At 40.0% G+C, this 25,225-nt stretch overlaps 3 protein-coding genes across 3 annotated transcripts in view; all 3 read right to left on the bottom strand.

The window, feature by feature from the left end:
- Window positions 1-1,174: 1,174 nt before the first annotated feature.
- LOC131780092 (uncharacterized) lies at window positions 1,175-5,938 on the bottom strand. Its single transcript, XM_066170026.1, has one exon. It carries the CDS (start codon window positions 5,918-5,920, stop codon window positions 3,116-3,118), a length of 2,805 nt encoding a protein of 934 aa, XP_066026123.1. The 5' UTR covers window positions 5,921-5,938; the 3' UTR covers window positions 1,175-3,115.
- Window positions 5,939-9,733: 3,795 nt separating this feature from the next.
- Window positions 9,734-12,151, bottom strand: LOC131780087 (bifunctional protein GlmU). The gene is made up of 2 exons (XM_059096706.2): window positions 11,900-12,151; window positions 9,734-10,842 (listed from the first exon to the last, which is right to left on the bottom strand). The coding sequence occupies exons 1-2, from the start codon at window positions 12,116-12,118 to the stop codon at window positions 10,603-10,605; spliced, it is 459 nt and encodes a 152-aa protein (XP_058952689.2). The 5' UTR covers window positions 12,119-12,151; the 3' UTR covers window positions 9,734-10,602.
- Window positions 12,152-13,150: 999 nt separating this feature from the next.
- LOC131780075 (mitogen-activated protein kinase-binding protein 1-like) overlaps window positions 13,151-25,225 on the bottom strand; it is a 32,462-nt gene continuing 20,387 nt past the window's right edge. The window contains exons 35-44 of the mRNA XM_066169325.1: window positions 24,833-25,032; window positions 21,213-21,291; window positions 20,818-20,860; window positions 20,107-20,368; window positions 19,489-19,549; window positions 18,310-18,384; window positions 17,300-17,695; window positions 15,159-16,587; window positions 14,512-14,609; window positions 13,151-14,173 (exon numbers count right to left, since the gene is read on the bottom strand). Of these exons, the coding sequence (XP_066025422.1) occupies window positions 13,823-14,173; window positions 14,512-14,609; window positions 15,159-16,587; window positions 17,300-17,695; window positions 18,310-18,384; window positions 19,489-19,549; window positions 20,107-20,368; window positions 20,818-20,860; window positions 21,213-21,291; window positions 24,833-25,032 (2,994 nt within the window). The 3' untranslated portion in view covers window positions 13,151-13,822. The remainder of the gene's footprint in view (window positions 14,174-14,511; window positions 14,610-15,158; window positions 16,588-17,299; window positions 17,696-18,309; window positions 18,385-19,488; window positions 19,550-20,106; window positions 20,369-20,817; window positions 20,861-21,212; window positions 21,292-24,832; window positions 25,033-25,225) is intronic.

The raw sequence follows: 25,225 nt of genomic DNA, 5'->3' as shown, positions 1-25,225 counted from the left end.
AATGGCACACAACAAAGAAGGGAAATTTATAGCCAACACAAGAGTTTATGTTTGGAGTAGCTTGATTAAGTACACAAGGATTACAAAGTCGCTATGAGTTTATTCTACATTTAACAATGAATGAACAAAACTACAATATAAACATTGATGTAAAACCATGATTGTTGAGCCCATGGTTGTTGAGCTAAGGCCTTCATTGAGCAGTTCTCAAATATAATAAATAGATTCAGATGTACAATTAACTTTACTTTAGAAGCAATTTTACAAGCAATCGATCACTATCTACCAAAACCTTGCAAAAGTTATAGCATTTTCTCAACTACTGGTACACACGAAATATGAATTAAGGAATGAATACTACATTAATGCTTTAACCTATTGAAATATGAGTCTAAGGAAACATTCAAAGGCGGTTTAGGCCCCGGGAAGATGAAATGCCTTTTTAAATATCCATACCCTTTCAACAGAGGTTTCATTCCTTTGACAACCCTTGCCCATCACAAATTCAAATCTTTCTTCTTATTCACCTTTGAATAAATGAATAAATAAATAAATGGAATAACTAAATGGGATTTTGGCAGTGGACATTCCAGTAGGTGGCTCTTCTTGTCTGCTGTTTCCCATTCAAATTGGAATTTTGAATGTTGGTTTTTCTACTTTTAACTATTGAGATATGAGTCTAAGGAAATTTTTAAAGGTGGTTTGGAACCTTGGAAAATGTAACACCCTTTTAAATGAATATCTATACCCTTTCAATAAAGGTTTCATTCCTTTGAGAACCCTTGCCCATCACAAATTCAAGTCTTTCTTCTTATTCGCCTTTTAAATAAATAAATAGATAAATGGTAATAAATAAATGGGAATTTAACGATAGACATTCCAGTAGGTGGCTCTTCTTGTTCACTGTTTCCCTTTCAAACTGGAATTTTGAATGTTGGTTTTTCTGGAAATAAGAAAATCTGAGGGCCTGCAGAAAAACTCTTAGAGTAAGGTTTTTTGCATTTTCTCAACTTCAGGTATACATAAGATATAAATTAAGGCATGAAGACCACATTCTACTTTTACCTATTGAGATATGAGTCTAAGGAAATATTTAAAGGTGGTTTAGCCCCCTGGAAAATGTGACGCCTTTTTAAATATCCATACCCTTTCAATAGAGGTTTCATTCCTTTGAGAACCCTTGCTCATCACAAATTCAAGTCTTTTTTCTTATTCGTCTTTAAATAAATAGATAGCTTGGAATAAATAAATGGGAATTTAGTGTGGAAATTCTTGTAGGTGGCTCTTCTTGTCCACTGTTTCCCATTCAAATTGAAATTTGGAATGTTGGTTTTTGTGGAAAGAGGAAAACCTGAGGGCCTGAGGTATAAATTAAGGCATATATACTAAATTCTACTTTTACCTACTGAAATATGAGTCTAAGGAAATATTTAAAGGTGGTTTAGGCCCTTGGAAAATGTAACGCCCTTTTAACTGAATATCCATACCCTTTCAATAGAGGTTTCATTCCTCTGAGAACTCTTCCTCATCACAAATTCAAGTCTTTCTTCTTATTTGCCTTTAAATAAATAGATAAATTGGAATAAATAAATGGAATTTAGCAGTGGACATTCCAGTAGGTGGCTCCTTTTGTCCACCGTTTCCCATTCAAACTGGAATTTGGAAAGTTGGTTTTTGTTGAAGGACGAAAACCTGAGGGCCTGCAGAAAAATCCTTGGAGTAAGGCTGAGAACCAATAACAAACTAAACCCACATGTGATGTCAGGTTTGGGAATCACACACCTTTTCCTGTTAAGGTCTATTAGTTTCCTAAAGCTCATATCTACGTAAATTAAGCATTAGTTATGAAGTCATTGGTCTGGTATTGGAAGAAACTGAGAATTGACTTGGGTTGCTTTATCAATTATGATTTGTCTTGAATTGATTGATGCTACAGTCAACCCTTGATTATCAGAACTCATGGGACTGGGCTGAGTAGTCTGGATAATCAAGAATATGACAGTCATTATTAACCCTTTCACTTTCAATGATCTCATTAATAATTCTCCTTACTGTCTGCATATAATTGTTATGTTGTTATTTTGGAGAGTTTGATATTGGATCAACTAATAATCCCCTGAATAGTATTTTTCATTATTCTCGTCACATTTCCATTTGATACTGTACTGATTGTGTAGGGAGAAATTCTTTTTTAGTCACTTGTGGGAGTGAAAGGGCTTATGAGCCAAAATAAGACTGAACACGTCATTTAATCGAGATTGAGCAAGAATTAAAGTAAACTCTCTAATAATTAAGCATCATAGCCAAAATTTGTCAAAGTATTTACAATTAACCATTTTAAACAAAACCAATTTTTTGACACCCTTAAATGCTGATGTAAATCAGTTTGTTTCAAGATGCCACAGCTTGAAGTCATTGATAATTCTAACATTCTTTGAAGCCGCATTAATGGTTAGATGTTTCATGGGAAAAAGTTTTAAGGATTTTGAATGTGACTAATTGATATTCATGAAAATATGGGACCAGAGAAAAATCTGCATAATCAAGATCTGAATAATTGAGGTTTGACTGTACCAAAATTTTCTTTGTTTCCATGAAAAGGAATCTCAATCATTGTTCAACAGGGTTTGATCAATATTTCATAAAATATTTCATATACCCTGGTACCACTGACACAGCTTCTAAAGAACACACTAAACTCAAGCTTGATGTGCCTGTAGGCAAACACAAGTTAAGTTTTTCTTAGATGACTCAATTTCATTGTGATCAGCATAATTGTGAATCTTCTTTCTGCAATGTTTCAAAAGATATCAGTGGTGAATTTTCAGAGCCACCTCCATAATGTTTGAGTTAAATTGGAACCAATTGGTACCATTTCCATGGCAAAGAATTAAAATTAATGGATTAAGGTGCAAACCTTTTTTTGGTTTCCTTAGACACGACAATTTTAACTTTTATGGCTTCTGGCTCTTGGTTTGCAGGAACAATTTGGTTAATTAAAAATTGGAGGAGGACTTGTTGGCTCTCTCAATCCTGGTACCCACTTGTATTTTTCTTTCACTTATGCCCACCAAATGAGCACTTGGTATTGGCTAGCCTGTGACCTCTTAAAGTTTCAAATTTTGTCCAGCAAAAATTTGTTGGGTGGTTGGTGGACTGGCAGTTGAAGTGTGTTGCTCATTGTCAATGCCTTTTGTTTCCACTCTTCTGCTTCCTCTGGGTTTCCATTTTTTTTAAACCAAAAGGCCATTTGAGTCATTGCATAGATCTTAAACCTATGATTCTCAGTTAGTTCTTGTTCAGCAATTCTTAAAGATGCTTGAAATGATTTTTTTGCACCTTCCATATCACCTTGTAATTGATAGCACACTCCTAAGTTGGCGAGTAGCAGAATGCATTCTTTCTGCTCTTTAATACCAACACTTTTCATCATTTCCAGAGCTTGTTCATAAAGTTTGATTGATTTGCATTGGTCAGCAGCTGATCCTAGACTCTTCTCACCATGGAAGAGGTGAAAATCTGCAATTTTCCTCAGTAGTAGAGCGGTCATGACGTGATTGCCAAGATTTTCCTGAAAAAGCTTTAATGATGCCTCGAATTTTGCCTCTGCCTCATCACGTTTATTTTGTTGGTTGTAACTTTGTCCAGCATAAAGCAAACTTATACCTTTCTGTACAAAATCCATCAGTTTTAGATGTTCGCACACCTTCAAACTTTCAATGAATTGTTTTTCAGCTTCGGCATAGTTTTTCATTTCAGATTGGAACCGTGCATAAAGATTGCGAAAAAAAACTTCTGACACCTTCTCATTGTCAAATTCTTCAGCGTGTTTTGAGAATAGGTCTGCAGCCTCTTCAATCAACTTCTTGTAATTATCTTGATTACCAATTTTCCTATATTCAAGCACAAGGAGGCAGAGGAGTTCCACTCTTTTAGTAACAGGTTGTTGGTAAGACATTAAAAGCTGATTTAGCTCTTCAAGGTGATTCAAATATTCATCTGGTAGAATACACATTTCTAAAAATGTGCATGTCTGAGAAATCTTCTCCACTAACTCCTCCATAGATTTCTTCAGTTGAGGATCTTGTTCTTTTAGTCCTTTTATGAAGAACGGGAAGAAATACTCAAAGTTGTGCCTGTCCTCATTAAATGAGTCAATTGCCTCTTTGCACTTGTCCTTGCTCCAGTAGCAAGTAGCAATTTTCACTAGGTGGGAAATAAAGTAGATGCAGGCCGCTTTTTGCCCCTGCGGCTGTATGATTGAAGAATGGTTGGCTTCATCAATCCTCTTTGCAAATGTTTGAATGAATGGATGGATTTGATATCTGTATTGGGCAGGTTTCTCAATAAGTGACCTGTCTTTCAAGGAACGGAGAATTATTCCAGGATCATCTTGACAACCAACTGCCTTAATAACAGCTTGGGCAGCAACATTACTGAATGAGCCTGGAAAAACTGACAGAATTACCAGAGCCTTTTGTTTATCTTCATTCAAAAAGTTGAAAGAAGTGTAAATTGCTTTTTCAACAGAATTTTCATCGCTTTCATCCTCTTTGAGAACATCCAGTGGCTTTTCCTCAAGGCGTTCAATGAGGTGATCTTCAGAATAGTCTGAAAGCAACGAACTTATGATGCATAAGGCTAGGGGTACACGACCGCAAAGTTGAACCAATTTATCTGTCTTGGAGAGCCCCTGTTTCACCTCTGGATCAAGGACTTTGGACATGAGGAGTTCCTGTGCGTGCTCGCGGGATAATGTTCCCAATCTCACACATTTCATTAGCAAATTGGGGTCCAATTGAAATACTCTTCGAGAAGTGATAACAAATGAGATCTTGCCGTTTGATAGAGTTCTCATGTCCTTTAAAATGGATACAAATGCAGTTCGATCATCTGATTCGAGAACATCATCTGCATTGTCCAGAATGAAAGAAACTTTCTTCTGCTGTTGTTTGCTCCAATTTTGGAGCCAATGTTGGGGATGTTCTGGTGGTGGAGAGAGGTTTGTACTGCACGGAAGGATCATCGAGGTAGCTACTTCAGCAATGGCTGCTTTAGATCTGAGTGAACAAAACAAAACTGTCCTCTCTTCATTCTCGTTGGATGCCAATTCGTGGCCCACTTCAATTGCTACTGCTGTTTTACCAAAGCCAGGTCCCCCAGTAACAAGAACTGCAGCTGCACGTTCAGTTCGAATTGCAACGATGATTTTTTCTAACTCTTCGGTCCGGCCAACGACATTATTTTTATCCGGAAGACAGTTTGAGAGGCTACTTGTGGCTTGCCCTGAAATAGAAGCTTGAATAGCAGAAATGTCATTCTCTAGCTTGTTTAACCGTGGTTCAAATTCCATTTTCCACTTCTCTACTTCCCCGCTTACTCGACGTTCAGTGTCGTGATCAATAGGTTCAGTCGCAAGGCGATCTACTTCCTTCTGATCAAGTCCCAACGCCACCAATGATTGGGAAATCGTCTGCAATTTCTCTTGGAATTTGTCATTTGGAATACTGGTGGATATTCCATGACACAGCTCATTTCGAAGGACCTTAATACGGACGATGTGAGCTTCTTTGCTGAGATCAGTATCTGAAGGCATTTTGTGCCATCCTTCAGCAGGTGCAGTAAACCCGCAAACTTCTCGTAGTAACAGATGCAAAAGCGTTATGTCAAATGTTTGAGGATTTGGTGGAACTCCTGTGGAAGGAAATAACTGATTCCACTGATCGTTGGTAATTATCTTTTTTTTAGATGACTTCAGGGAGGCAAGCTTTCCCTTGTGTTTGAGGAGCACGTCTTGCAGTGTTGAAGAGATAGATTCTAATAAATACCCTCTCAGAACGGTTGTGCCTCCATCAATTACCAGTCGTAAAAGTTTTGTGCCATTTGTTTTCTCCTCCGAAGAATCGAGAACAGAATTCATTTTTCTCACTTTTGCTCTAAAGGCCATTCCTTTTTTCCCGTTTAGCGTCGATTGCAGCGCAATCGACGTAATCGGGCCGGTCGGTCGGATTGGAAATAACGGAAAAAGTACGGAAAAAAAAAATTTATTTGACGTCTCTGAATAGGAGGCCTGGTATCCTAGCAGCCTGGAAACAACAAAACAAATCGATTAAAGCTAAGTTTTTCGTTTGTCTCACGATGCAGTCACGTGTGATGTAGATCGCGACGTTTCGACTGCATGCTGCTAGTCTTCTTCAGGCGATGAGGTCGACTGGTCATGCGTGATCTTATAAAGCATGAAGCTCTGCTGTGATTAGTTGGCAGAAAATCATAGAAATTCCAGAAGCGTGGATGCCCACGATCAAAAAACACGACAACAGAAGAGCCGTGTGACGGCGGACCGCCGAGGGAGCAAATCACTGAGTGAACAGCAAGGATCGAAATGCACCAATCAGAGCTGTTGAATAACAACTAATCACAGCAGAGCTTCATGCTTTATTATTGGTACAGTTCGATCACATCACACGTGACTACACCGTGAGACAAACGAAAAACTTAGCTTTTATTGTTATTCACCACGATGAATAACCACAACCTTTCGTACGAAAAACAAATGGATATGGCAGAGACCATGAAGACAACGTGGGAAAAAGGATCAACCACAGATACAGATACAGATCTTTATTGAAGCTCCCTGAATGGGTTTTTGGAACAGCCTGCAGAGCAGGCGTCTGATAGGGCGAGGTAACGTTACCTTCTCGCGATCGTTCATTCGACTGGCATGCCGGCATGGTGGATTTGGAGTTTTGAACCCCCCTAGCGGATTTTGATCAAGGGGGGAGGGGGGGTACAAATCTAGGGGGCTCCAAATCCGTTAGGAGCTTAGGATCGGACACCTGTCTCAGCAGTCAAATTTTATTCAGAGTTAAAGTGGACGGTAGTAGAAGGGAAGTGGAAACTTTAGTTGTGCGGTAGGTTCTGGGTACGAGATTAGGAATGACCTTCAGGCTATCGTGTTCGATCCACCTTTTTGTGACGTAGCCAAGAAAGGAAAAAGTTTCCGCGGTGCGAGAGCCGGGAATCGTAATAGGCGATTAGCTTACGGAGCTGAGATCGGTCATGAGAACAAAAAGGTTTTCCCACGGCAGCTTCCGTAAAGCAACATAATGGGAAACCTGAAATCCCGTGCAAACGAACCAATTAGCGCTTGTCGGTGTGTACTTTGCTTACAGATGTGGATTTAGATGTCATGTCTTTGATTCATGTGATGTTGGGCAATGTGCTATTTTTACTCACTTGCAACTTACGATGGGCGATTTAGAACATGATTATATTTCGGTTTTGGGAATATTCTACGATTTGTTTTTCGTTATTCGTAATCTTTGAGATCTGTACCCAATCAAAATATTCATTTTTGTCCTAGAACCAGCGTACATTCCAACCAAGAGCCGACGATACCGTTGTTGGCAAGGGACACGAGTCGTCGCCATCTTTGTACACGCTTAAAAGATTGTAGAAAAAACATATTTAGATTGCTGTACTCGTCGAAAAGAATAAATGAAGAGTAAAATGAGTTGAGAGAAAAAATCTTTGATGTTCTTGAGTTTCAAGCATGTTTACGATGTGATTTGCGTACCAAAACATTTTGCCGTTTTATAATTTTACCCAGACACTTGTGACAAAGGTTGGTGTGACCTTTTCATCTAGGAAATTTGAAACCAAAGATAAATTTTACCTCAGGTGGTTAGGGTAATTTTCCCTCGGTAAACCGATGTTCCAATGGTAAAAGTTTGTAGTGTGAATACAGCTAATAACTCACAAGATCGTGCGAGGATCGCATGACTTCATGTTCTTTAATCTTTTCTCCATGAGCACGTACTGGATATGAAATTGTAAATATGCACCAAGCGCGAATGGAATAATTGTTTTATTAATTCTTCTCTTAACGAAGATTTCGGAAATTACTAAGAGGGTTCACTTGAAATGAGCACATGGTCATTTTTCGGGGGAGATTTGAATGATAAAGTAAGCTTCCCGTTCAAATTTTAAAACCAGCGTCTCAGAACTGGATCATAGTTTGGCGGAAATGCTAAAAAAGTCTTCCTCTGCGTGATTGGTTTTCAATCAAGTCGATAGCCGTGAGGGTTAGGGGAACATTTTTTTCCTCTACCGGGGAGGGGAAAGTAACAACGATGAGTAAATAATGTAAAATACATGGCTTTGCCATGTATTTTATATCATTCAAGTTAAAACATTTTCTTTTAGTCAATATTTTTGGTGTTCCCATGTCGTAAGAGGATGTGTTCTCGGAATAAAGTAGTTTCTGTTAATAAGTAAGGTAATAGTAACTAACCCACTCCTCCCACAGTAATTATATTTGGTTTGCGTACCGTGTAAGTCTTCGTTCATTTCACTTGCTTTGATTTTCGTTAGAGAAGGGTTCATGAAATCATGACTGATCCTGCTCCAAAGCGCCTGAAACTTGAAGAAGAAGAGAGAAACTCGATGCTTTCTCCGTTACTTAAATTTGGGTGGACAGAGGTGGAAGGAAGAGACGCGATTTACAAAGAATTTCTTTTCAAAGATTTTAATCAAGCTTTTGGTTTTATGACACGTGTTGGTTTGCAAGCGGAGAAAATGGATCATCATCCTGAATGGTTCAACGTGTACAACAAAGTACAGATTACACTCAGTACACATGACTGTGGAGGACTGTCTGAAAAGGATGTCAAACTAGCCAACTTAATCGAAACCGTCGCCTAATGAGTCGCGAAGATCGAATTGGGTTGGATTCAACCAAATGCAAACTATGCTTTTAGCCTTTTTTTGATAGAAGAGGACTGGCTGTTTTACTGACCGCGATGGTGTTCATCGCACATTTATAACAGGCGGTGCTGGTTGTACAAATTCTTATGATAACCGTCTTTAATTAAAAATCTATTAAAGTTTGAGAGAATGTTTGTAACCAACACATTATCCACCTGTTTCATCTTTTGTTTTGATCTCATCGTCAGTTAAAAATATCCCTTAACACATTAACCCCTAAGAGTGACTCGCACCTAATTTCTCCCAATAATATCACCCCTGAGTCATGCATTAAGGTCACAAGAATAAAGGAAATGATCACCAACTAGAGCAGTTCTTGATTGTTAAACAAGTTCTCCTTGTCAGCAACTCAGGAAACATGTAGAGAACAGTTTGGAGAATATGCATACTGATGTTAGGATGTAAAGGGGTTCAGCACTCCAAGGCAGGGATGGTAAGGGGAGGGAACATGGACAGGTTGGGACAGGTAGAGGGAGCTTCTCTTGGTTCAAGAGGCATGTTTCCTTCAAAAAATTTTATTTTTTTGATGAAAATGGCATGGGGAATTACAGCCTCTGAGCTCTGTCAATCCTGTATGAGTGAGTTCCTTTGGAATGATATGTTACTGGATCAGTGACCCTAGATTGCCTGGATTGTAGTTCTTCAATGAGTCTGGTGACCCTGGAGTACTAATCTTTTTGTTCCTTTGATCAAACACTTTTGAATCTCTATGAAAAGGGTCAGAACCACATTGCTCTATAATGGGAAAAGTGATTTTGTTTCATGTATTTACAAAAAACTTGCTTGCTTTACACATTTTTCTTTCACAATTCTCTTTATTTAAAAACTTGCCTATCAGCTTAGGAAACGAAGTGGGGCTCCCTAGATAAACACTACTATCACCTTTTTATATCTGCACTTGCCTGGAAAAGGCATCATAATGATGAACTTTGTTTGTGAAACACTGCTAAAAATGCTATACTTATACTTAAAATATATCAAAATCACAAGTTTATTGCATTTGTGATGTTAAAATAACATGGTTTACCTAAATTATCTTGTCATAAAATGAGAAAAGGAGCTAATTATATGTTTTTTTTCATAAAAAAACTTCTCTTTGCCTAATATTTTTCCATCTGAAAGTTTCCCTACATCAGGTATACCTCAGTTTTATTCAATTTTATTTTCAACATGATGGTTTCATCTTGGAGCACAAGTTATTTGTGTAGGAAACAAACAAATTGTAAAATTGTATGGTTAATGGGTCTTTATTACATGAGGTGATTCTAGTGGCTGGGGCTGATTGAAAGGTTCACCAACCTTGAGCCATGGTTATGATAAATACCCAATTTCTAACAATTAAAAATTTCAACAAAAGATCACAGGCTGTTTCTCACATTGTAATTTCCTTCCAATAAATATCAAGGTCAAAATATACAGTAATTGTATTACTTGCAAATGTTTGGGTGTATGCTGTAACCCTTTCACTCCACGAGTGACCAAGACAGAATTTCTCCTTACAATATCAATACAATATCAACCAGATAAGTGATGAGAATAAAGAAAAATATCAATTTGGGGATAATTAGTTGATTCAATACTAAATTCTCTAAACTAACATAATAAGAATTATGTGGTTGACAATGAGGAGAATGACAAATTTGATCTGGGAGTTAAAGGGTTAAACAATTGCAGTAGCCAATCAATCATATATTAACTTTGTAGAAAACTGGATGTTTTATCCTAAAGCAACCATATAGGACTAAAATAATTAAAACAGCAATCATAATATGAAAATCAATTTCTTTCTGAGACAAATTATCTAGAGTAGGTCATAACAGTTGAAAAAGTGAATTTCTATTTTTCTCTCACAACAAGTTCATCAAAGCCAGTTTCATCATCAATCTCTCTAATAAATGACAATGTGTCGCAGTTTCCAATGACAACCTCAGCAGTAGTAAAAACTTTCATGTTTCCCATAACATGACCACCTATGACGTTACCATCTTTGTCTGAAAGGGAAGCATGCAGGTGTCCTTCATCAGCCAGTGTTCCAACGAGTGAAACAATCTCATGCCTTCCTTTAACCTCAATGATCTGAAGAAATAGAAAACGGACATCAAAATCTGAATTTAATGGTCTGATTATTTCAACATTTAAAAAGGTAAGCCATTGTTTAACAAAACCACATCCTAAACAATCTTCAGTTTAGCTGAACCTTTGTTTTTTGTGAACAGTGTCAAGAGGGCTGAAAGCTAACAGTGAAAGGGCATTTATTTTATTAAATAATTGCTCTTATAGCAAAAGCCTGAGGCTCACTGATTGCATAAAACCGTAGTTTTGACTAACTGACCCAATGGGTTCAAGTCATGGCTGAGGCATGGGGTTGTCTTTAGGTGATACAAATAACTTCTTCACTCAGGAGTATAGATAGGTACCAGTGAACTGTAACAGAAATCAGAAGAAAAAAAGGGGGGGGAGTTGGGGAGGGAGAGGGCGACGTAGAGTGGACTGGAACACCATCCTAAGATGAGGTAATACTTCTGATCCTTTCAGTTTAGGCTAAAGGATTGAGTATGGGAGTTTGGGATTTCTCGTGAGTTCTTGAAAGAAATACATTTATGTTACATGGCCTTCTGCTTGTGGCTAGGGTGCTGTAATTTTTATTGCAACTGCCAATTCATTACAACTGTAAGCACCGGCCTCCCATCCCACATTCAGATCCCTAACAGTATCTACCTGGAGATTTCAACTTGAGCGGGAAAGAAGGTGATCAGTTCTGTAAATCAACAATTACAATGTGTCGCATTTCCTAGTGCACTCCCCACCCCTCACCTCTCGGGACTAGCGTTTTAAATTCACCACCAATCAAGAAAAAATCAAATTTTCAGCCCAAAATTTGCGTGATCTAAGACAAGTGAGCCCACATCATTGCTTTTCTCATTAAAGAGCCTTACGTAATCACAAGCCTACAAAGTTGAGGTGCAAAATAGGACGGGTTTCCGCATGTTGAGATGAATAACTACAGCAGACCTCGGCGCAAACATTTTCTTCATCGGGAAATAATGCTTTTGCTAATAATCATGAAAGAACCCCAATATACAGAAGCCTGTCTGAGAATAAAAAAAAACTATCAGTCATGCGATTTCCTTACCTCATTCGGTGTGTCTATCGACGCATTGGCCAACCGTAATGTAGCTTGAGTCACACTTCCTACGCAAGAAAGAACGAACGGTGCCCCAAGTTTCTTAGTCTTGACGTAGTTCAGCAGACATTCCCTTATTTCCTGGCCTGGTTTTAGTCGCAGTGCATAACAGGATAGCGTGCTACCAGGTTCGCTTCGGAAGCGCTTGTTATTCCTTACGTCCACCATCTTGAGGGTAAGCTGCGTGACTTAAGCGTGACATAATGCATTGCTGTCCCGAAGGGCATCGATCACGCACGTCATAGTCGACCCAATCACCTTAAGAGAGGCAAAGAAGACTCGCGGCTTACAGTCTCAAGGTCGGGATCTACACAGAACTGGCTACATCGTGAGAAAAAACAATGATACTCCGTATAAAAATCTCCAGAATTTGTATCCTACCTAAGCTTAGCTAATTCACCATCCTTTACGTCGGAATTCTTCAAATTCAATTCGATACGAATGTGCGAGGGCAGAAAGGAAGTAATCTGATCGATTATTTTGCGCTACTGCATACTGGCCCTCGGACCGCCTTAGCCGTGTGATAACCAAAACATTAGATAATTCTTGCTCACTAACACTGAATTATTAAAAAAAATTCTGATGAAAATAAAGTAAAACAAAAGAAGATCTGACAATTCGAAATCCAGCCATTTCTGAGGGATTCGCTCCTGCTAACTTGTTGAGCCATTTCTACGTTGGAGGTTCCTTTGGAGCTCATTTTGACTGAGTGTCGAAAAGCCAAACCAGAGTAATTACCACCGCCATTATGAACGAAGGGAAATATCACAGCGAGCCACGGAGAACCCACAATAAACAAAAGTGTCGTAAATGATCTCGCGACAAACAATCACATTGGTTTGATGTAGACTGTATTTATTCTCTTGCTCACTCACAATCAATTAACCCAAATCACCTAACATATTTCTGTACTTCCGTCACGCACCTATAAATAAATTCAATGTAACGCTTTGGTCACGACACTAGCAAGCTGCTGGCAGAGAAGAAAAACGCGTATAACCAAGTTATGACTGGATGTAGTTTTGAATCTGATTGGTTGAAAATGTGGCAAGAGTTTTCTGGAGCAATCACAAAGCGAAATATAGCAAACTAAAACAATCCCGGATTACTTCAGAAGTTCGAAAGTAAATTGAATTTTAGCAAAGACAGTAAATGTTAACTGTAAGGCAGATACTGCAAATAAAAAAGAGACAGACAAGCTAAATAATTCACTGTTTTATTAATTTACATTTTGGCTTTTTAATATGCAGTTTTGAACAAAACTATGGATTTTTCTCATTAGATTACTCATGAAGTACTTTGATGACTTTCTTTAAGACAAAAAAAATACGAAAATATGTAGAAAATAGCAGCTTAAATATTGAAGCTGCAGAAGTTTGTTCGATGATTGAGTTGACGTATTTCAAGATGGGTGAATCCTCCAACCTAAGTTGCATTGGATGTACGTAAATAATGAAGTCATGATTGCTCTTAACAGAAGCAAACTGCATTTAACTGCCCTCGCCAACGTCATAAGGAACTATTCCAACCTCATCTGTTGTTTTCCATGTTAGGCTAGCAGTTAATGAGAGCGGCGATAGAAAATTCCAGATAAAAGTCCAGTCTTAGCTCCTTAGAATTGCAGTTTACCACATGTGATTACAAGCTAATGGTAATCAGTCATGTATGGAATAGACATCATCTGCGGTAGCATTCGCCTGTTCAGGTAAACCAAGGGCAAACACTCAACAGTACCGCGGTAACGAGACTAACCCAGGACACGTTCATAGTAATCTCTAAGCCATTTTAATCAAACCCAACCCATTTTCCTAGTCATACTGTTTCAAAGAAAGAGAACTCTCGTCAGTTGTGCTCGCAACACGAAAGTATTCCTCATTGTTTAAGTTTCTTTGCGACCATTTCCAATAGTCTATCAGAGTACTTTTCTAGTAACACTTCATGTATTTCAACCTCCTCTTCAGGAATTGAGGAAACAGAAAGCTCAGAAGTCCTCCTGAAAGGACGAAGTTTTGAACCAACTTGGTCCAGGTTTCCGGTGGAGAAGCTGAGCGCGCCGCCGAGTGGTCTAGGAGCTGTGCCGGGTTTACCCCAGGGGAGGTAGGAGAGTTCCCACTTCCGCCGACGAAGACGCGAATCGTGAATCTGTTCCTCTATGGCTGAAAAAGTGCTGGTAATGTACGATAACAACTGGTGGTTATCGTCCGAGGGTTCTCCATTCAGAATCTGCAGGTGCAAAAAAAAAAAAAAAAAAATAGATATCACAAATTGGTTAGCATTAGAAAAAACGGTCGAGTGCTTTAAGAAATGATCTCCCGTTTAGAGACTTAGTGACCGAGGCTACATGCTACTTTCAAACAATTGCAGAGCTAGGATCAGCAATATCATGGAGTTTTGAACTTTCCACCAAATGAGAAGGGACTTACTTAGCGCTAATTCATAAGAGTGATCGTGAACAGAAAGGGCTCAGTTTGACATCTCGGTCGATTCAAGCCAACTAATTCCTCTCTGGGAATAAGTATCCTCTAGTTAACTACAACAACCCGAAACTTTTTCTTTCTCACCTTAGACTGAACATCCATAACCTTTTGAAAAGCCTGCACAAGGTGTTCAAGGGTTTCCTGACATGTATTTTGATCAATATCGGTGGAGTTAGCAGCATCTGTAAGGTTGAACAAGAACACGACCAAAGTTTAAAAGGCTTCATTTGTCTTACTTTATTGCGGTGTCGTCTACGATCGTTGTTATTTACTATTGTTATGGTGTTCGTTGGCTAGGAGGCAGTCTCGAGTAAAAACTCTCCAGGTTCAAATGGAAAATATGACAAGTTTTTGAGGAACTCTGCCTGGTCTATTCACTGTTCACACCTCTGGAGGCGTCTACAAAGTTCAACCATGTTTCAGGACGCGCTAAACTGAAATGCCCTACATTTCAGATTACACAAATTTTGGTTCGGTATGAAAGAAAAATTCACGTGGCCAAGGTAAGCCAAGACTAAGGATGGGAGAGGTTATGGAGGACTGTAAATAACAAACTAAAAAAGAAATTATTGAACACAAGGCGTAGGAATAGGACATAAGATTCGGTTTCTTGTCCAAAAATGATTCAACTAGCCTGCAGGAGTACCCTTACAAGACATAAAAGGAGTACCCTTGCTAGACATAAAAGGAGCGTTCACACAACATAATGAACTTTTTACCATGATCCTTACCAGTGGAAGACTTCCGACTTGTAGAGGGAGGACTGGTACTCAACAAGTTCGACTCAGACACGCTCAATCTGAGTGGCTCAGGCGGTGGTGACGCAATAGCTGCAGACAGCTCAGCTGACAGTTCACTGATATCAGACATAAAGCTCGACCCGCTACCACTCCGAGAGGTTCTGCGCGGTGACAAGGGCTTACTAGTTCCCAGGTCCAAAGTGTTCGATTTCTTTTCAAGGGTAGAACCTAGGACTGGTATAGCTTCGTTACCAGGCCCATCCAACGCAGGATTCAGCTGCTCGTCCGGAGGTGGTTTTCGTCCTGTCGAATATTCATTACTAGTTAACAAGCTGCCATTAGTCGAAATATCGTTTTTATCGGAAGTTCCATTCAAAACGTCGGTGTGTTCTTTAAGATTTTTTGTACTTGAAACATCATTATTATCAACCGAATTTCGCTCTAATGGTTTTTTCGTCTGAGGTGGGGTTGTCTCCAAAATACCGGCGCTTGACTTGGGTCGTTTTTCAGCTGTTTTTATTTGATTCGGTATATCCATAGTGTCAACAGTTCTAGATGGCGGCACACTCGGATCTAAAATAGACACTTCTTCTACTTTGTGTAGTCTGCTACCTATGTCACCTAACGACCGCGATTTTTCTCGTCTCTCCTCACTAGAAACCCGTCCTTTCTTCTCTCTTAAAGGAGCATTTCTGGACGAAGTAGTCAAAGAAGTCTCGTTTGTTTTAGCGCCAGGCGGCTGAGAAGTTTTTCCCGCCAGCTCGGATGACGTATTAGACGATCGCCTCTCAGGCTGTGGTTTAGTGGGTGACTTTTTGTCTTTTTCTTCTTTTACAGTTTTTAAAGTGCTTTCGTGGTGTTTCGCTGACTGGGAATTCTTCATTTGTTTGTCAACAGGCGGTGTGGACGAACGAGGCTCAGTTGGTTTCTTATTCAATTTGTCTTCCCTCTCGTTTTGTTTTAGCGCGTTTTTCGACAGCATGTCAGGTGGGGTTGAAGATCTGGGTTCAGAATGCCTTTTATGTTTGTCTTCTTTGTCATGCTTGGAACTTCCCCCTAGAATTCCCAGCGATTTTCGCCATGATTTTCCCTCAGAGCCCCGCCGTTCAAGTTTACCCCCGGAGGTAGATTTTAAATCAGATATCTCCTTGACCAGTGGGGGTGTGGCTCTTCCCTTCTCTTTGTCTTTTTCCTTCGATTTTGCTCTCTCTTTTTCTTTCGAGTTTTCTTTTTCCTTGTCTTTGTTTTTGGATGACTTTGACTGACTGAAAAACGCAATCAGATTGGACGCAGTACGCTTGGATTTCTCGGTATCGTCAGCTTTTGAGACATTATCTTTCTTCGACTCAGGAATATCTTTCTTAGCCGACTGATCCTTCCGTTCCTCCTTGCTGTTCTCTTGGACATCTGCTAATCGCGTCTGTAAATAACATCAACCCAAAAAAAATACTCACTGCCAGGCGAACGTCAACATGGAAAATTAACTAAACAAGACAACACGTAGCTATGACGCGCATACGCTAAAATGCGTACTTAACTTTGAAACAAGCTCTGAATCGCAATTCTAACAATCAGTTCTGTTACATATCCTTGTAAACTAATTGAGAAAAGTGATAACATATGAAGGTAACATCCATGAGCTGTCAAGTTTAGCTTTTCCTCGCAACTTCATGCTTGGTAGCACAGTGATATTAAGGAAGAGGTTACATCAGGGAGTCAGTTAGAGTTTAAGTAAGAGTTAGTCAGGTATTCCCCCATAGAGTAGTGTCAGAGATATTGCACCAACTTTTTTCTGGACTAAGAGCAACCGCTGCCTTTTGGCGGAGTCCGTCGTGCGGGTCAAGCTAGTGAGAAGAAAAAAAACGCGGACCTCTGGCAGTAAGGAACACGAAAAGCAGCGCTTTTTTTTTCGCTAATGTTTGCGTTTTTAACCCGCGCGACGGACTTCGACGAAAAAGAGGGACTGCTGGTAGTCCAGCTTCTTCTCATAAGAACACCCCAAGTGATAAAAGGTGATAGAACAGAAGTCATTTTAGATTTTGAAGAATCATGATGGATAAGATTATCAGGATTAAAGATGAAGGTGGGTCACAGGCTTGTTCGCGGAATTCGGCGGTAGTATCTCTACATACCTCAAGCAGGTTAGTTATGACGGAAGGCTTACTGCTTGACTCTGTTAGTGCAGACACGGGTGTACTGTCTCCGTTTTTACCAGTGCCAGACACAGAATTAACGACTGTAGTGGGTGTAAACGACATGGATGTGGCGACGGTGCTGGTTTTTGAGATGGCACTCACGGATGAAGTGTGTGTAGTCGAGACAGACGATAACACAGTACTAGTTTTGGAGGCAGGCTCTTCAGCTGCAGTGCTTGGAGATGATCCGGAGTTGGATGAAATTGTTGTGGTTTTAGAAGAAGAAACGACAGTTTTGCTGGATACAGAAGAGACGGAGGTTATAGTTGCTGTTGATGTCGCACTGTTGACTGGCATCTTCTTCAAAATGTCTTCCTTAGCTTTCCATCCCAGCTGAACAATAAAATAAGCACAGGCGAGATCAATTTTTCAAAAACTGCCGAGAAACTAAAACCGGAAAAAGCTAAAATTAAACAGTCAATCCCAAAAACTAGAGAGCTTAACAACAAATCATAACTAAAAAAAACTGCAGTGACCAGCAGGAACAAATACGAACAAGGTAACAAACAAAGAGAATTCAGATCAAACACAGGAGTATTGCAAGTAATCACGGAACAAAGCCTGTGATGAACGTTGCTCATTTAACTTTGATTTGCCGAAGCGACCCGATTATGTCTCTTGAGTTCACATGTACCGCTGATAAAGGTAAATGTTAACTCAAACCAAAGCAGTTCTGCAGTGCTTAGACCATCAACTCAAAACTGAACGCTTTCGTCCAGCGCTAAACAGCGATACTGATGCATAACGTGGAATGACGGCAGTGTGAGATGCTCCTGCTAAATTGTCATGAACGGGATCCCTTTGGGCGAGCGACAGAAAAAAGCGTAAGGGAAAAGCAAAAAGTCAAAGAAGAAATGACTCTTCTACGATTTGCTTATCGCCCACATGAATATCAACAACTGATCTGTGGTGGGTTTGCAAGAAGAAGTATTGTTAACTTTACTTACAGCTTCGAGTCGTTTACGAGTAGCCTCCACAGCCTGCGCCATTTCTTCTTTACGCCTTTGAAGATCCTGTTTGGACTTTAACAATGCAAAGGAATAACGTTAAAAAAAGAAAAAAATTGAAATAATATTAAGGAAACTTACATTCTAAATCACACGCTGGTTGCTGTTCATAGTAACTGACCCAAACAGAGGATGTGATGATTAGTGTGGCCAGATCGAGTAATCAATCAGCCAGCCAGTAAGTCAGTCAATCAGCCAGCCAGTCTATCAGTCAGTCAGTCAGTCAGTCAGCCACCCAGCCAGCAGGTCAGTCACTCAGTCAATTAGCCAGCCAGTCAGTCAGTCAGTCAATCAGCCACCCAGCCAGCAGGTCAGTCACTCAGTCAATTAGCCAGCCAGTCAGTCAGTCAGCCAATCAGCCAGTCAGTCAATCAGCCAGTCAGTCAGTCAGCCAATCAGCCAGTCAGCCAATCAGCCAGTCAGTCAGTCAGCCAATCAGCCAGTCAGTCAATCAGCCAGTCAGTCAGTCAATCAGCCAGTCAGTCAGTCAATCAGCCAGCCAGTCAGTCAGTCAGTCAATCAGCCAGCCAGTCTATCAGTCAGTCAGTTAATCAGCCACCCAGCCAGCAGGTCAGTCAGTCAGTCAATTAGCCAGCCAGCCAGTCAGTCAGCCAATCAGCCAGCCAGTCAGTTAATCAGCCAGCCAGTCAGTTAATCAGCCAGCCAGTCAGTTAATCAGCCAGCCAGTCAGTCAATCAACCAGTCAATCAACCAGCCAGTCAGTCAATCAGCCAGCCAGTCAGTCAGCCTGTCGGCCAGCCAATCAGTCAATCAGCAAGCCAGTCAGTCAATCAGTCAATCAACCGGTCAGTCAGTCAGCCAGGCAGTCAGTCTGTCAGTCAGCCAGCCAGTCAGCAGTCAGTCCGTCAGTCAGTTAACCAGTAAAATAATGAATGAATGAATAGATCAATTGCCTATTAATAATTTCATTAGTGGGATGAGGTTATTCTCAGTCTCTATTATCAAAACAGGGCTCATGTTCCAACGAAAAGACAGGAAATGAGGAAATGAAAAAAAAAGAATGCGCAGAAATCATTGGAACTCAATTAGAAAGAAGACTTCCGAGTCACCAGAATAATTTAAAGCATTTTCCGAAAAAACGGGCAAAAAAAAACTTACATCATCTGAATGATGATTTTCTCCTTTCTCTTCATCAAGGTTTGTCGATATTACACCAATCCTGAAGACAAAGGAATAAAAAGTTTGAATTCCATTTAACTGTTTCGCGACTATTGCATTTCAACAAACACGTTCGGAACGTCGAAGCTTTTTCTTACCTCTCTGAAACCGAGGAATTTACCAAAACCTTAATTTATTCGGCCAGCCTTCTCTTGGACTTTCAGCATATTTTTTAACCGAAACACTACCTAGCCCAAGGGAAGGCAGTACTTGAATTTTTGCTCAGAGAGGGGGAAGAGGACGCCCTGCACGAGGGGGAGAGGTCTAAAGTGGGGGGCTCTTTAGCAGGGAAAAGCTCAATAGAAACTAAATCTGTACCGGAAGTTTCTCAAGGGAGGGATTATCAAAGAGGGAGACTCTTTTGAGAGGGGAGGCTACTCAGAAACTCGAAGTATTACACTAAGGGGGTGGGGGTCATAAGGAACTAAAGGTTTTACAAATGGGGGAGCTTATTGGAAACTCCAGGTTCTACTAAAAAAGGGAAGGGGATCAAAGGGGGAAAGCGGGAAGGGAGGGGGCTGCTTAGAGCGTTTATTAATACAATACATATTTTCAAACCTTCCAGGTTGGTGCGAACGCGACAAAAATCTGGCCGAGATACTCAGCCTGGTCCGCATCAGCCGATCCGTGTCCAGGGGCGGCGGCTCTGTGACTTGCTCGTCCGCTTTTTGCGCTGGAGAACTGGTACCTAGAGTTTCGAAATAGCGACCAACCATCTCCTCATCCTCTCCTCCCTCGGGCTTGTTCTCATCGTAACCAAATGGCTTTGTGGTATCCTCCGACGGACTTATCACTTCGTCTTCATCGTCTTCACTGGAAGCTTTGTATCCGAGAACAAGAACATAGTTACATTCCATGAAGCAAAATTGGAGACACTTTTCAACATTTTGTGAAGTAGCACAGTAAAGTAAAGGGGGAAGACACCTTGGGGGAAGCAAGCAAGCTGAGTTGCGACTGACCGCTTGGCATGTTAGTCGCTTCTACTCATTTTGTCGCCTCTATCTCAAGAACAAATTTAAGAATGCTTGAAATTGGGCGACATGTTTCGGGACAAAATCTTGTCGTAGGGAAAAAGATTTTTACAAACATTCTCCACTCCAAACGAAACAAAATCGTCAATAAGACCCTTCGCATAATGTTTCCGACCCTTGACAGTTCAGCAAATATAACTGTTTCAAACTGATGACTATTGTCTGAGCAAACAAAAAAAGTACAAGTTGTTCTGAAACTTGCTGGACAACAGAAAAGTTTTTTCCAATAGGATCTTACGAGAATTTGTCCCTTTCTCTTCCACTCTACCTTTGTCTTTGCCCTAAAAATCCAACAAAAAAATTCAATTAAATCAACCCTGATGCAAAATGAGATTTACCTCTGAGCAGGTAATTCAAGAACGTAACGTAACTTGAGAGTGTTTAGGAGCCAATGAGAACTCAAATTCAAAAGAAGCAAACGGACTGAGGAGTGGGAACATGTAGCGATAAGTTTCACCTTTGCATCTGATTTGTTGAGAATATAACGTCAGTTTTCTCAACCACTCACATAAGGAAGCAAAGGAAACCAGTAAATTCCAGCTAAATTTTAACACATAATCGAAAATTGCATTGTACTAGTAATAATAGTTGAGAATCTTTGGAGAAGTTATTAATCGAAAGTTTAGCTTTTACCTCTTGTTCTTCGCCTTTGGGATCTTCTACTGTTAGAGACAATCTCTTTGGCCGCTCGGCGACAGACAACTCGAAAGCTCTGATGAAAGACGAAGAGAACAGCTTGAGCTAGAACTAATCAAATTGGTAAATACAGTTTTTATGAATCCCAGGTATAAAATCAACACAAAGTAACCACAACTAAACGGACAGAACCGTTAACTGAGCAGTCAATCAGAAAGAAAACTAGGGGAGAAAAATTTGTAACGTTTTCAACCAATTCAATTAATTTGATATCTGATATCGTACTTCCGGACTGGGACAGAGCCGCGTAAGTAAAATGGGAGCCTAGGATAAGGTAGTGATTCATTCTAAGATACTTCGTTTACGGTTTTCATAATTCCTTACAACTTTTTTTATTTCCTTTTGTCTTTTTATTAACTGTACGCAGATTAGAGTAAATTCATACACACAATCGAGTAGTTATCCCACATAGTACACCAACCATCCACATGACATAACAACTCTTTCCCAGGAGACTGGTTCACTCAGGCGGTTTTGCAGCCGAATGGAAGGATTAGCATTGGTTTAAAGACGGTGAAAACAAATAAGGAGAATCGATATAAAATCTTGTTTAAATGAAATTTCATCAGGAGTTTACGAGCATTTAAAGAACTGATGAAATGATCTAACACGCAATTAAATTAAATATTTTTAGGTGATTAACTTCTGGAAAAAAAGAACACGAAAATTCAAAATTATTTCACGGTTTAAAAAATCTCCTTAACACTCAGTTACTTGTAACTCATTTGATGAAGGAAGGGAAACTGGTTTATTGTGTCAAAATCATAATCATTTCAGGGAAGTTAATCTAGAAAGGACTTAATAACAATATTGATACAATTTACCATTTTATTCATGTCGTGTCTCATTTTGAAGAAATCAAGCTCAACTGTTCAGATAAGACAGCTCGCTCTTTCTTTTAAAATCCATGTTCTTTATTCTATCAAAAACTGAGTATTTTTTGCTGGGGAAATTTACATTACCTTAAATAATTGCATTAACTAAAACAATGACTTTTAAGTGCGATATTGTGGAAAACAATTAAATTATTTTTTTAAGTTACCTGAGGCAAGTTACAACCCGAAATGGAAGAAGGTCTAACGAAGGAGATCTGTTGAGCGGAACCGGTTCGTCATTAACCAGTTTGACGGGTTTTTCCTGATTAACCAGATCTCCCCGCAGTCTCTTGACTTGTTGAACGATATTGGGACAAGACTGGTGATGATTTAACTGAAGAGCTTCGTAATGTTGCACAAATTCTTGGACCCGTGGGGCACTGGGTCAAGCGAGTGTCAAAAGGAAGACAGTTCGTGTTAGTTACATTATACATTAAACAATAAAAACAGGAATGGGACGATGGCGAAGGTTTGCTCCGCGGAAAAATGTGTTAGAAATTAAGCATTACGAGAAAAATGTTCGAGAACTGTGGATAAGAAGTCAAAATGGCGACTATCGCTGCGAATTCAGACTCCAAAATTGTCCAAGTTACCATGGCGACCAGTACGGTTTTAGCCTGGACCGCTATACAAGGGTGGTTCAAGGTTAAACAAAAAAGGGGGTACATCTCTAGAGAAACTAACAGGGTAATTTAGTACTATCAACTAAGTTGATAACAAATTGGCCGCCGTAAAGAGTTTCGAAGCTGACGTTTCGAGCGATAGCCCTTGTCAATGCGAATTCTCTTGACTTGTTGAACGATATTGGGACAAGACTGGTGATGATTTAACTGAAGAGCTTCGTAATGTTGCACAAATTCTTGGACCCGTGGGGCACTGGGTCAAGCGAGTGTCAAAAGGAAGACAGTTCGTGTTAGTTACATTATACATTAAACAATAAAAACAGGAATGGGACGATGGCGAAGGTTTGCTCCGCGGAAAAATGTGTTAGAAATTAAGCATTACGAGAAAAATGTTCGAGAACTGTGGATAAGAAGTCAAAATGGCGACTATCGCTGCGAATTCAGACTCCAAAATTGTCCAAGTTACCATGGCGACCAGTACGGTTTTAGCCTGGACCGCTATACAAGGGTGGTTCAAGGTTAAACAAAAAAGGGGGTACATCTCTAGAGAAACTAACAGGGTAATTTAGTACTATCAACTAAGTTGATAACAAATTGGCCGCCGTAAAGAGTTTCGAAGCTGACGTTTCGAGCGATAGCCCTTGTCAATGCGAATTCTCTTGACTTGTTGAACGATATTGGGACAAGACTGGTGATGATTTAACTGAAGAGCTTCGTAATGTTGCACAAATTCTTGGACCCGTGGGGCACTGGGTCAAGCGAGTGTCAAAAGGAAGACAGTTCGTGTTAGTTACATTATACATTAAACAATAAAAACAGGAATGGGACGATGGCGAAGGTTTGCTCCGCGGAAAAATGTGTTAGAAATTAAGCATTACGAGAAAAATGTTCGAGAACTGTGGATAAGAAGTCAAAATGGCGACTATCGCTGCGAATTCAGACTCCAAAATTGTCCAAGTTACCATGGCGACCAGTACGGTTTTAGCCTGGACCGCTATACAAGGGTGGTTCAAGGTTAAACAAAAAAGGGGGTACATCTCTAGAGAAACTAACAGGGTAATTTAGTACTATCAACTAAGTTGATAACAAATTGGCCGCCGTAAAGAGTTTCGAAGCTGACGTTTCGAGCGATAGCCCTTGTCAATGCGAATTCAAGGTTAGTTGAGGCATGCCATCTGTTATCTCAAAACTTATAATTGATAATTTCAACATTTAATTCATAATTTAAGTCAAATGAAGCACAAAAGATTCTAGTCCCCTGATGAAGAAGCAGCAAAAGACAAAATCATCAAGAGTCGCCGTTTTGGTAAAGATCATGATGGCGTTCCTGTTCTTGTTGATTAATAACTCTGAACGTTTACTTAAGATGGAGTTTAGGCTTTCGATGGTACTTTTATTTTAAGAAGGGGTTTTTACTGTCACCTCTCATGCATTCAGATTCTATTTTGTCACTTATTGAACGGTTATATTCAAAAAATTCTTCTCTCCACGCATTTTAATTTCAAACTTGGTTTAATGTTTTGAAACACGATTCTACCGAATCTCTTCGTTTGTGTTTATACGATGTTCAATTCTTGTCGTGTTCAGAGTAATCCAGAATTAAAATGACGGTTGTCCATTATCTCAGAAATCAAAAGATTTGGTACATGATTAATCCGAGTCCAGAGTTGGCTCCATCTCACATGGGGCTCATAAGAAAAGGCCACTAAGAAAGGTACCATTCTTCAGCCCTGTGGCTAAACACCAGGGACCAGTCGTATAGAGGACGAATAACACTAACCGACGGATAAATCGCTATCCCGTGGATGAGTTATAGCAAAACGTACTGTGCTATGCACCGGATAGAGATTTATCTAGTGGGTGGCGACTTATCTAACCTTCGAACAACTGGGGCCCAGAACAGAAAATGCACTTAATGGAACTTGATACCCCCATGGTTCGTTTTCATATTCACAGGCACCTCTCGAGGCAGGTCCTTAAAGGTGCTCCTAGTCCCGGCACAATTCCATTTAAAGGCCCCTTTGCCGTTTTGGGGAAATAATCACGATACATTTCTGACCTTGCAACTTCGCTGTCGAAGTCATCCTGGCTTGGGGGTAGGTAGATGATAACTTCCTTCGCGTCCCCTACATCAAGCTCCTCTGCTTCTTCAAATTTCAGTTCTCCTGATTCGGACACTTCTACACTGCTCTTCCTAACTCGAGCCTTCGGCATTATATCACTACCACGTGACACAGTGACGCCTGGCGGTGCGGCTTCCTGCTTGACGGGAAAAGTAAAAGTAAGTTCTGCATGGCGGAAAAATTAACAGTGAGCTATGCATGGTGGGAAAATTAACAGTGAGCTCTGCATGGTTGAAAAAATAACAAAGAACTCTGCATTGCGAGAAAAGAAGAAGTAAGTTCTGCATAACAGGAAAAGCAAACGAGTTCTCTGGATGGCGGAAAAACAA

Source organism: Pocillopora verrucosa, chromosome 7 (genome assembly GCF_036669915.1).
Source record: "Pocillopora verrucosa isolate sample1 chromosome 7, ASM3666991v2, whole genome shotgun sequence".
NCBI classification, from domain to species: Eukaryota; Metazoa; Cnidaria; class Anthozoa; order Scleractinia; family Pocilloporidae; genus Pocillopora; species Pocillopora verrucosa.
Note: the sequence above shows the minus strand (reverse complement) of the source record. Positions and strands in the feature narration are given on the sequence as shown.

What these genes read in the sequence shown, in the direction of transcription:
- LOC131780092 (XM_066170026.1), bottom strand. Translation starts at nt 5,920, where the DNA reads ATGAATTCTGTTCTCGATTCTTCGGAGGAGAAAACAAATGGCACAAAA.
- LOC131780087 (XM_059096706.2), bottom strand. Translation starts at nt 12,118, where the DNA reads ATGGTGGACGTAAGGAATAACAAGCGCTTCCGAAGCGAACCTGGTAGC. An exon ending in CGATAGACACACCGAATGAG is followed by an intron (nt 10,843 to 11,899) that starts GTAAGGAAATCG and finishes CTATTTCTTCAG; the next exon opens with ATCATTGAGGTTAAAGGAAG.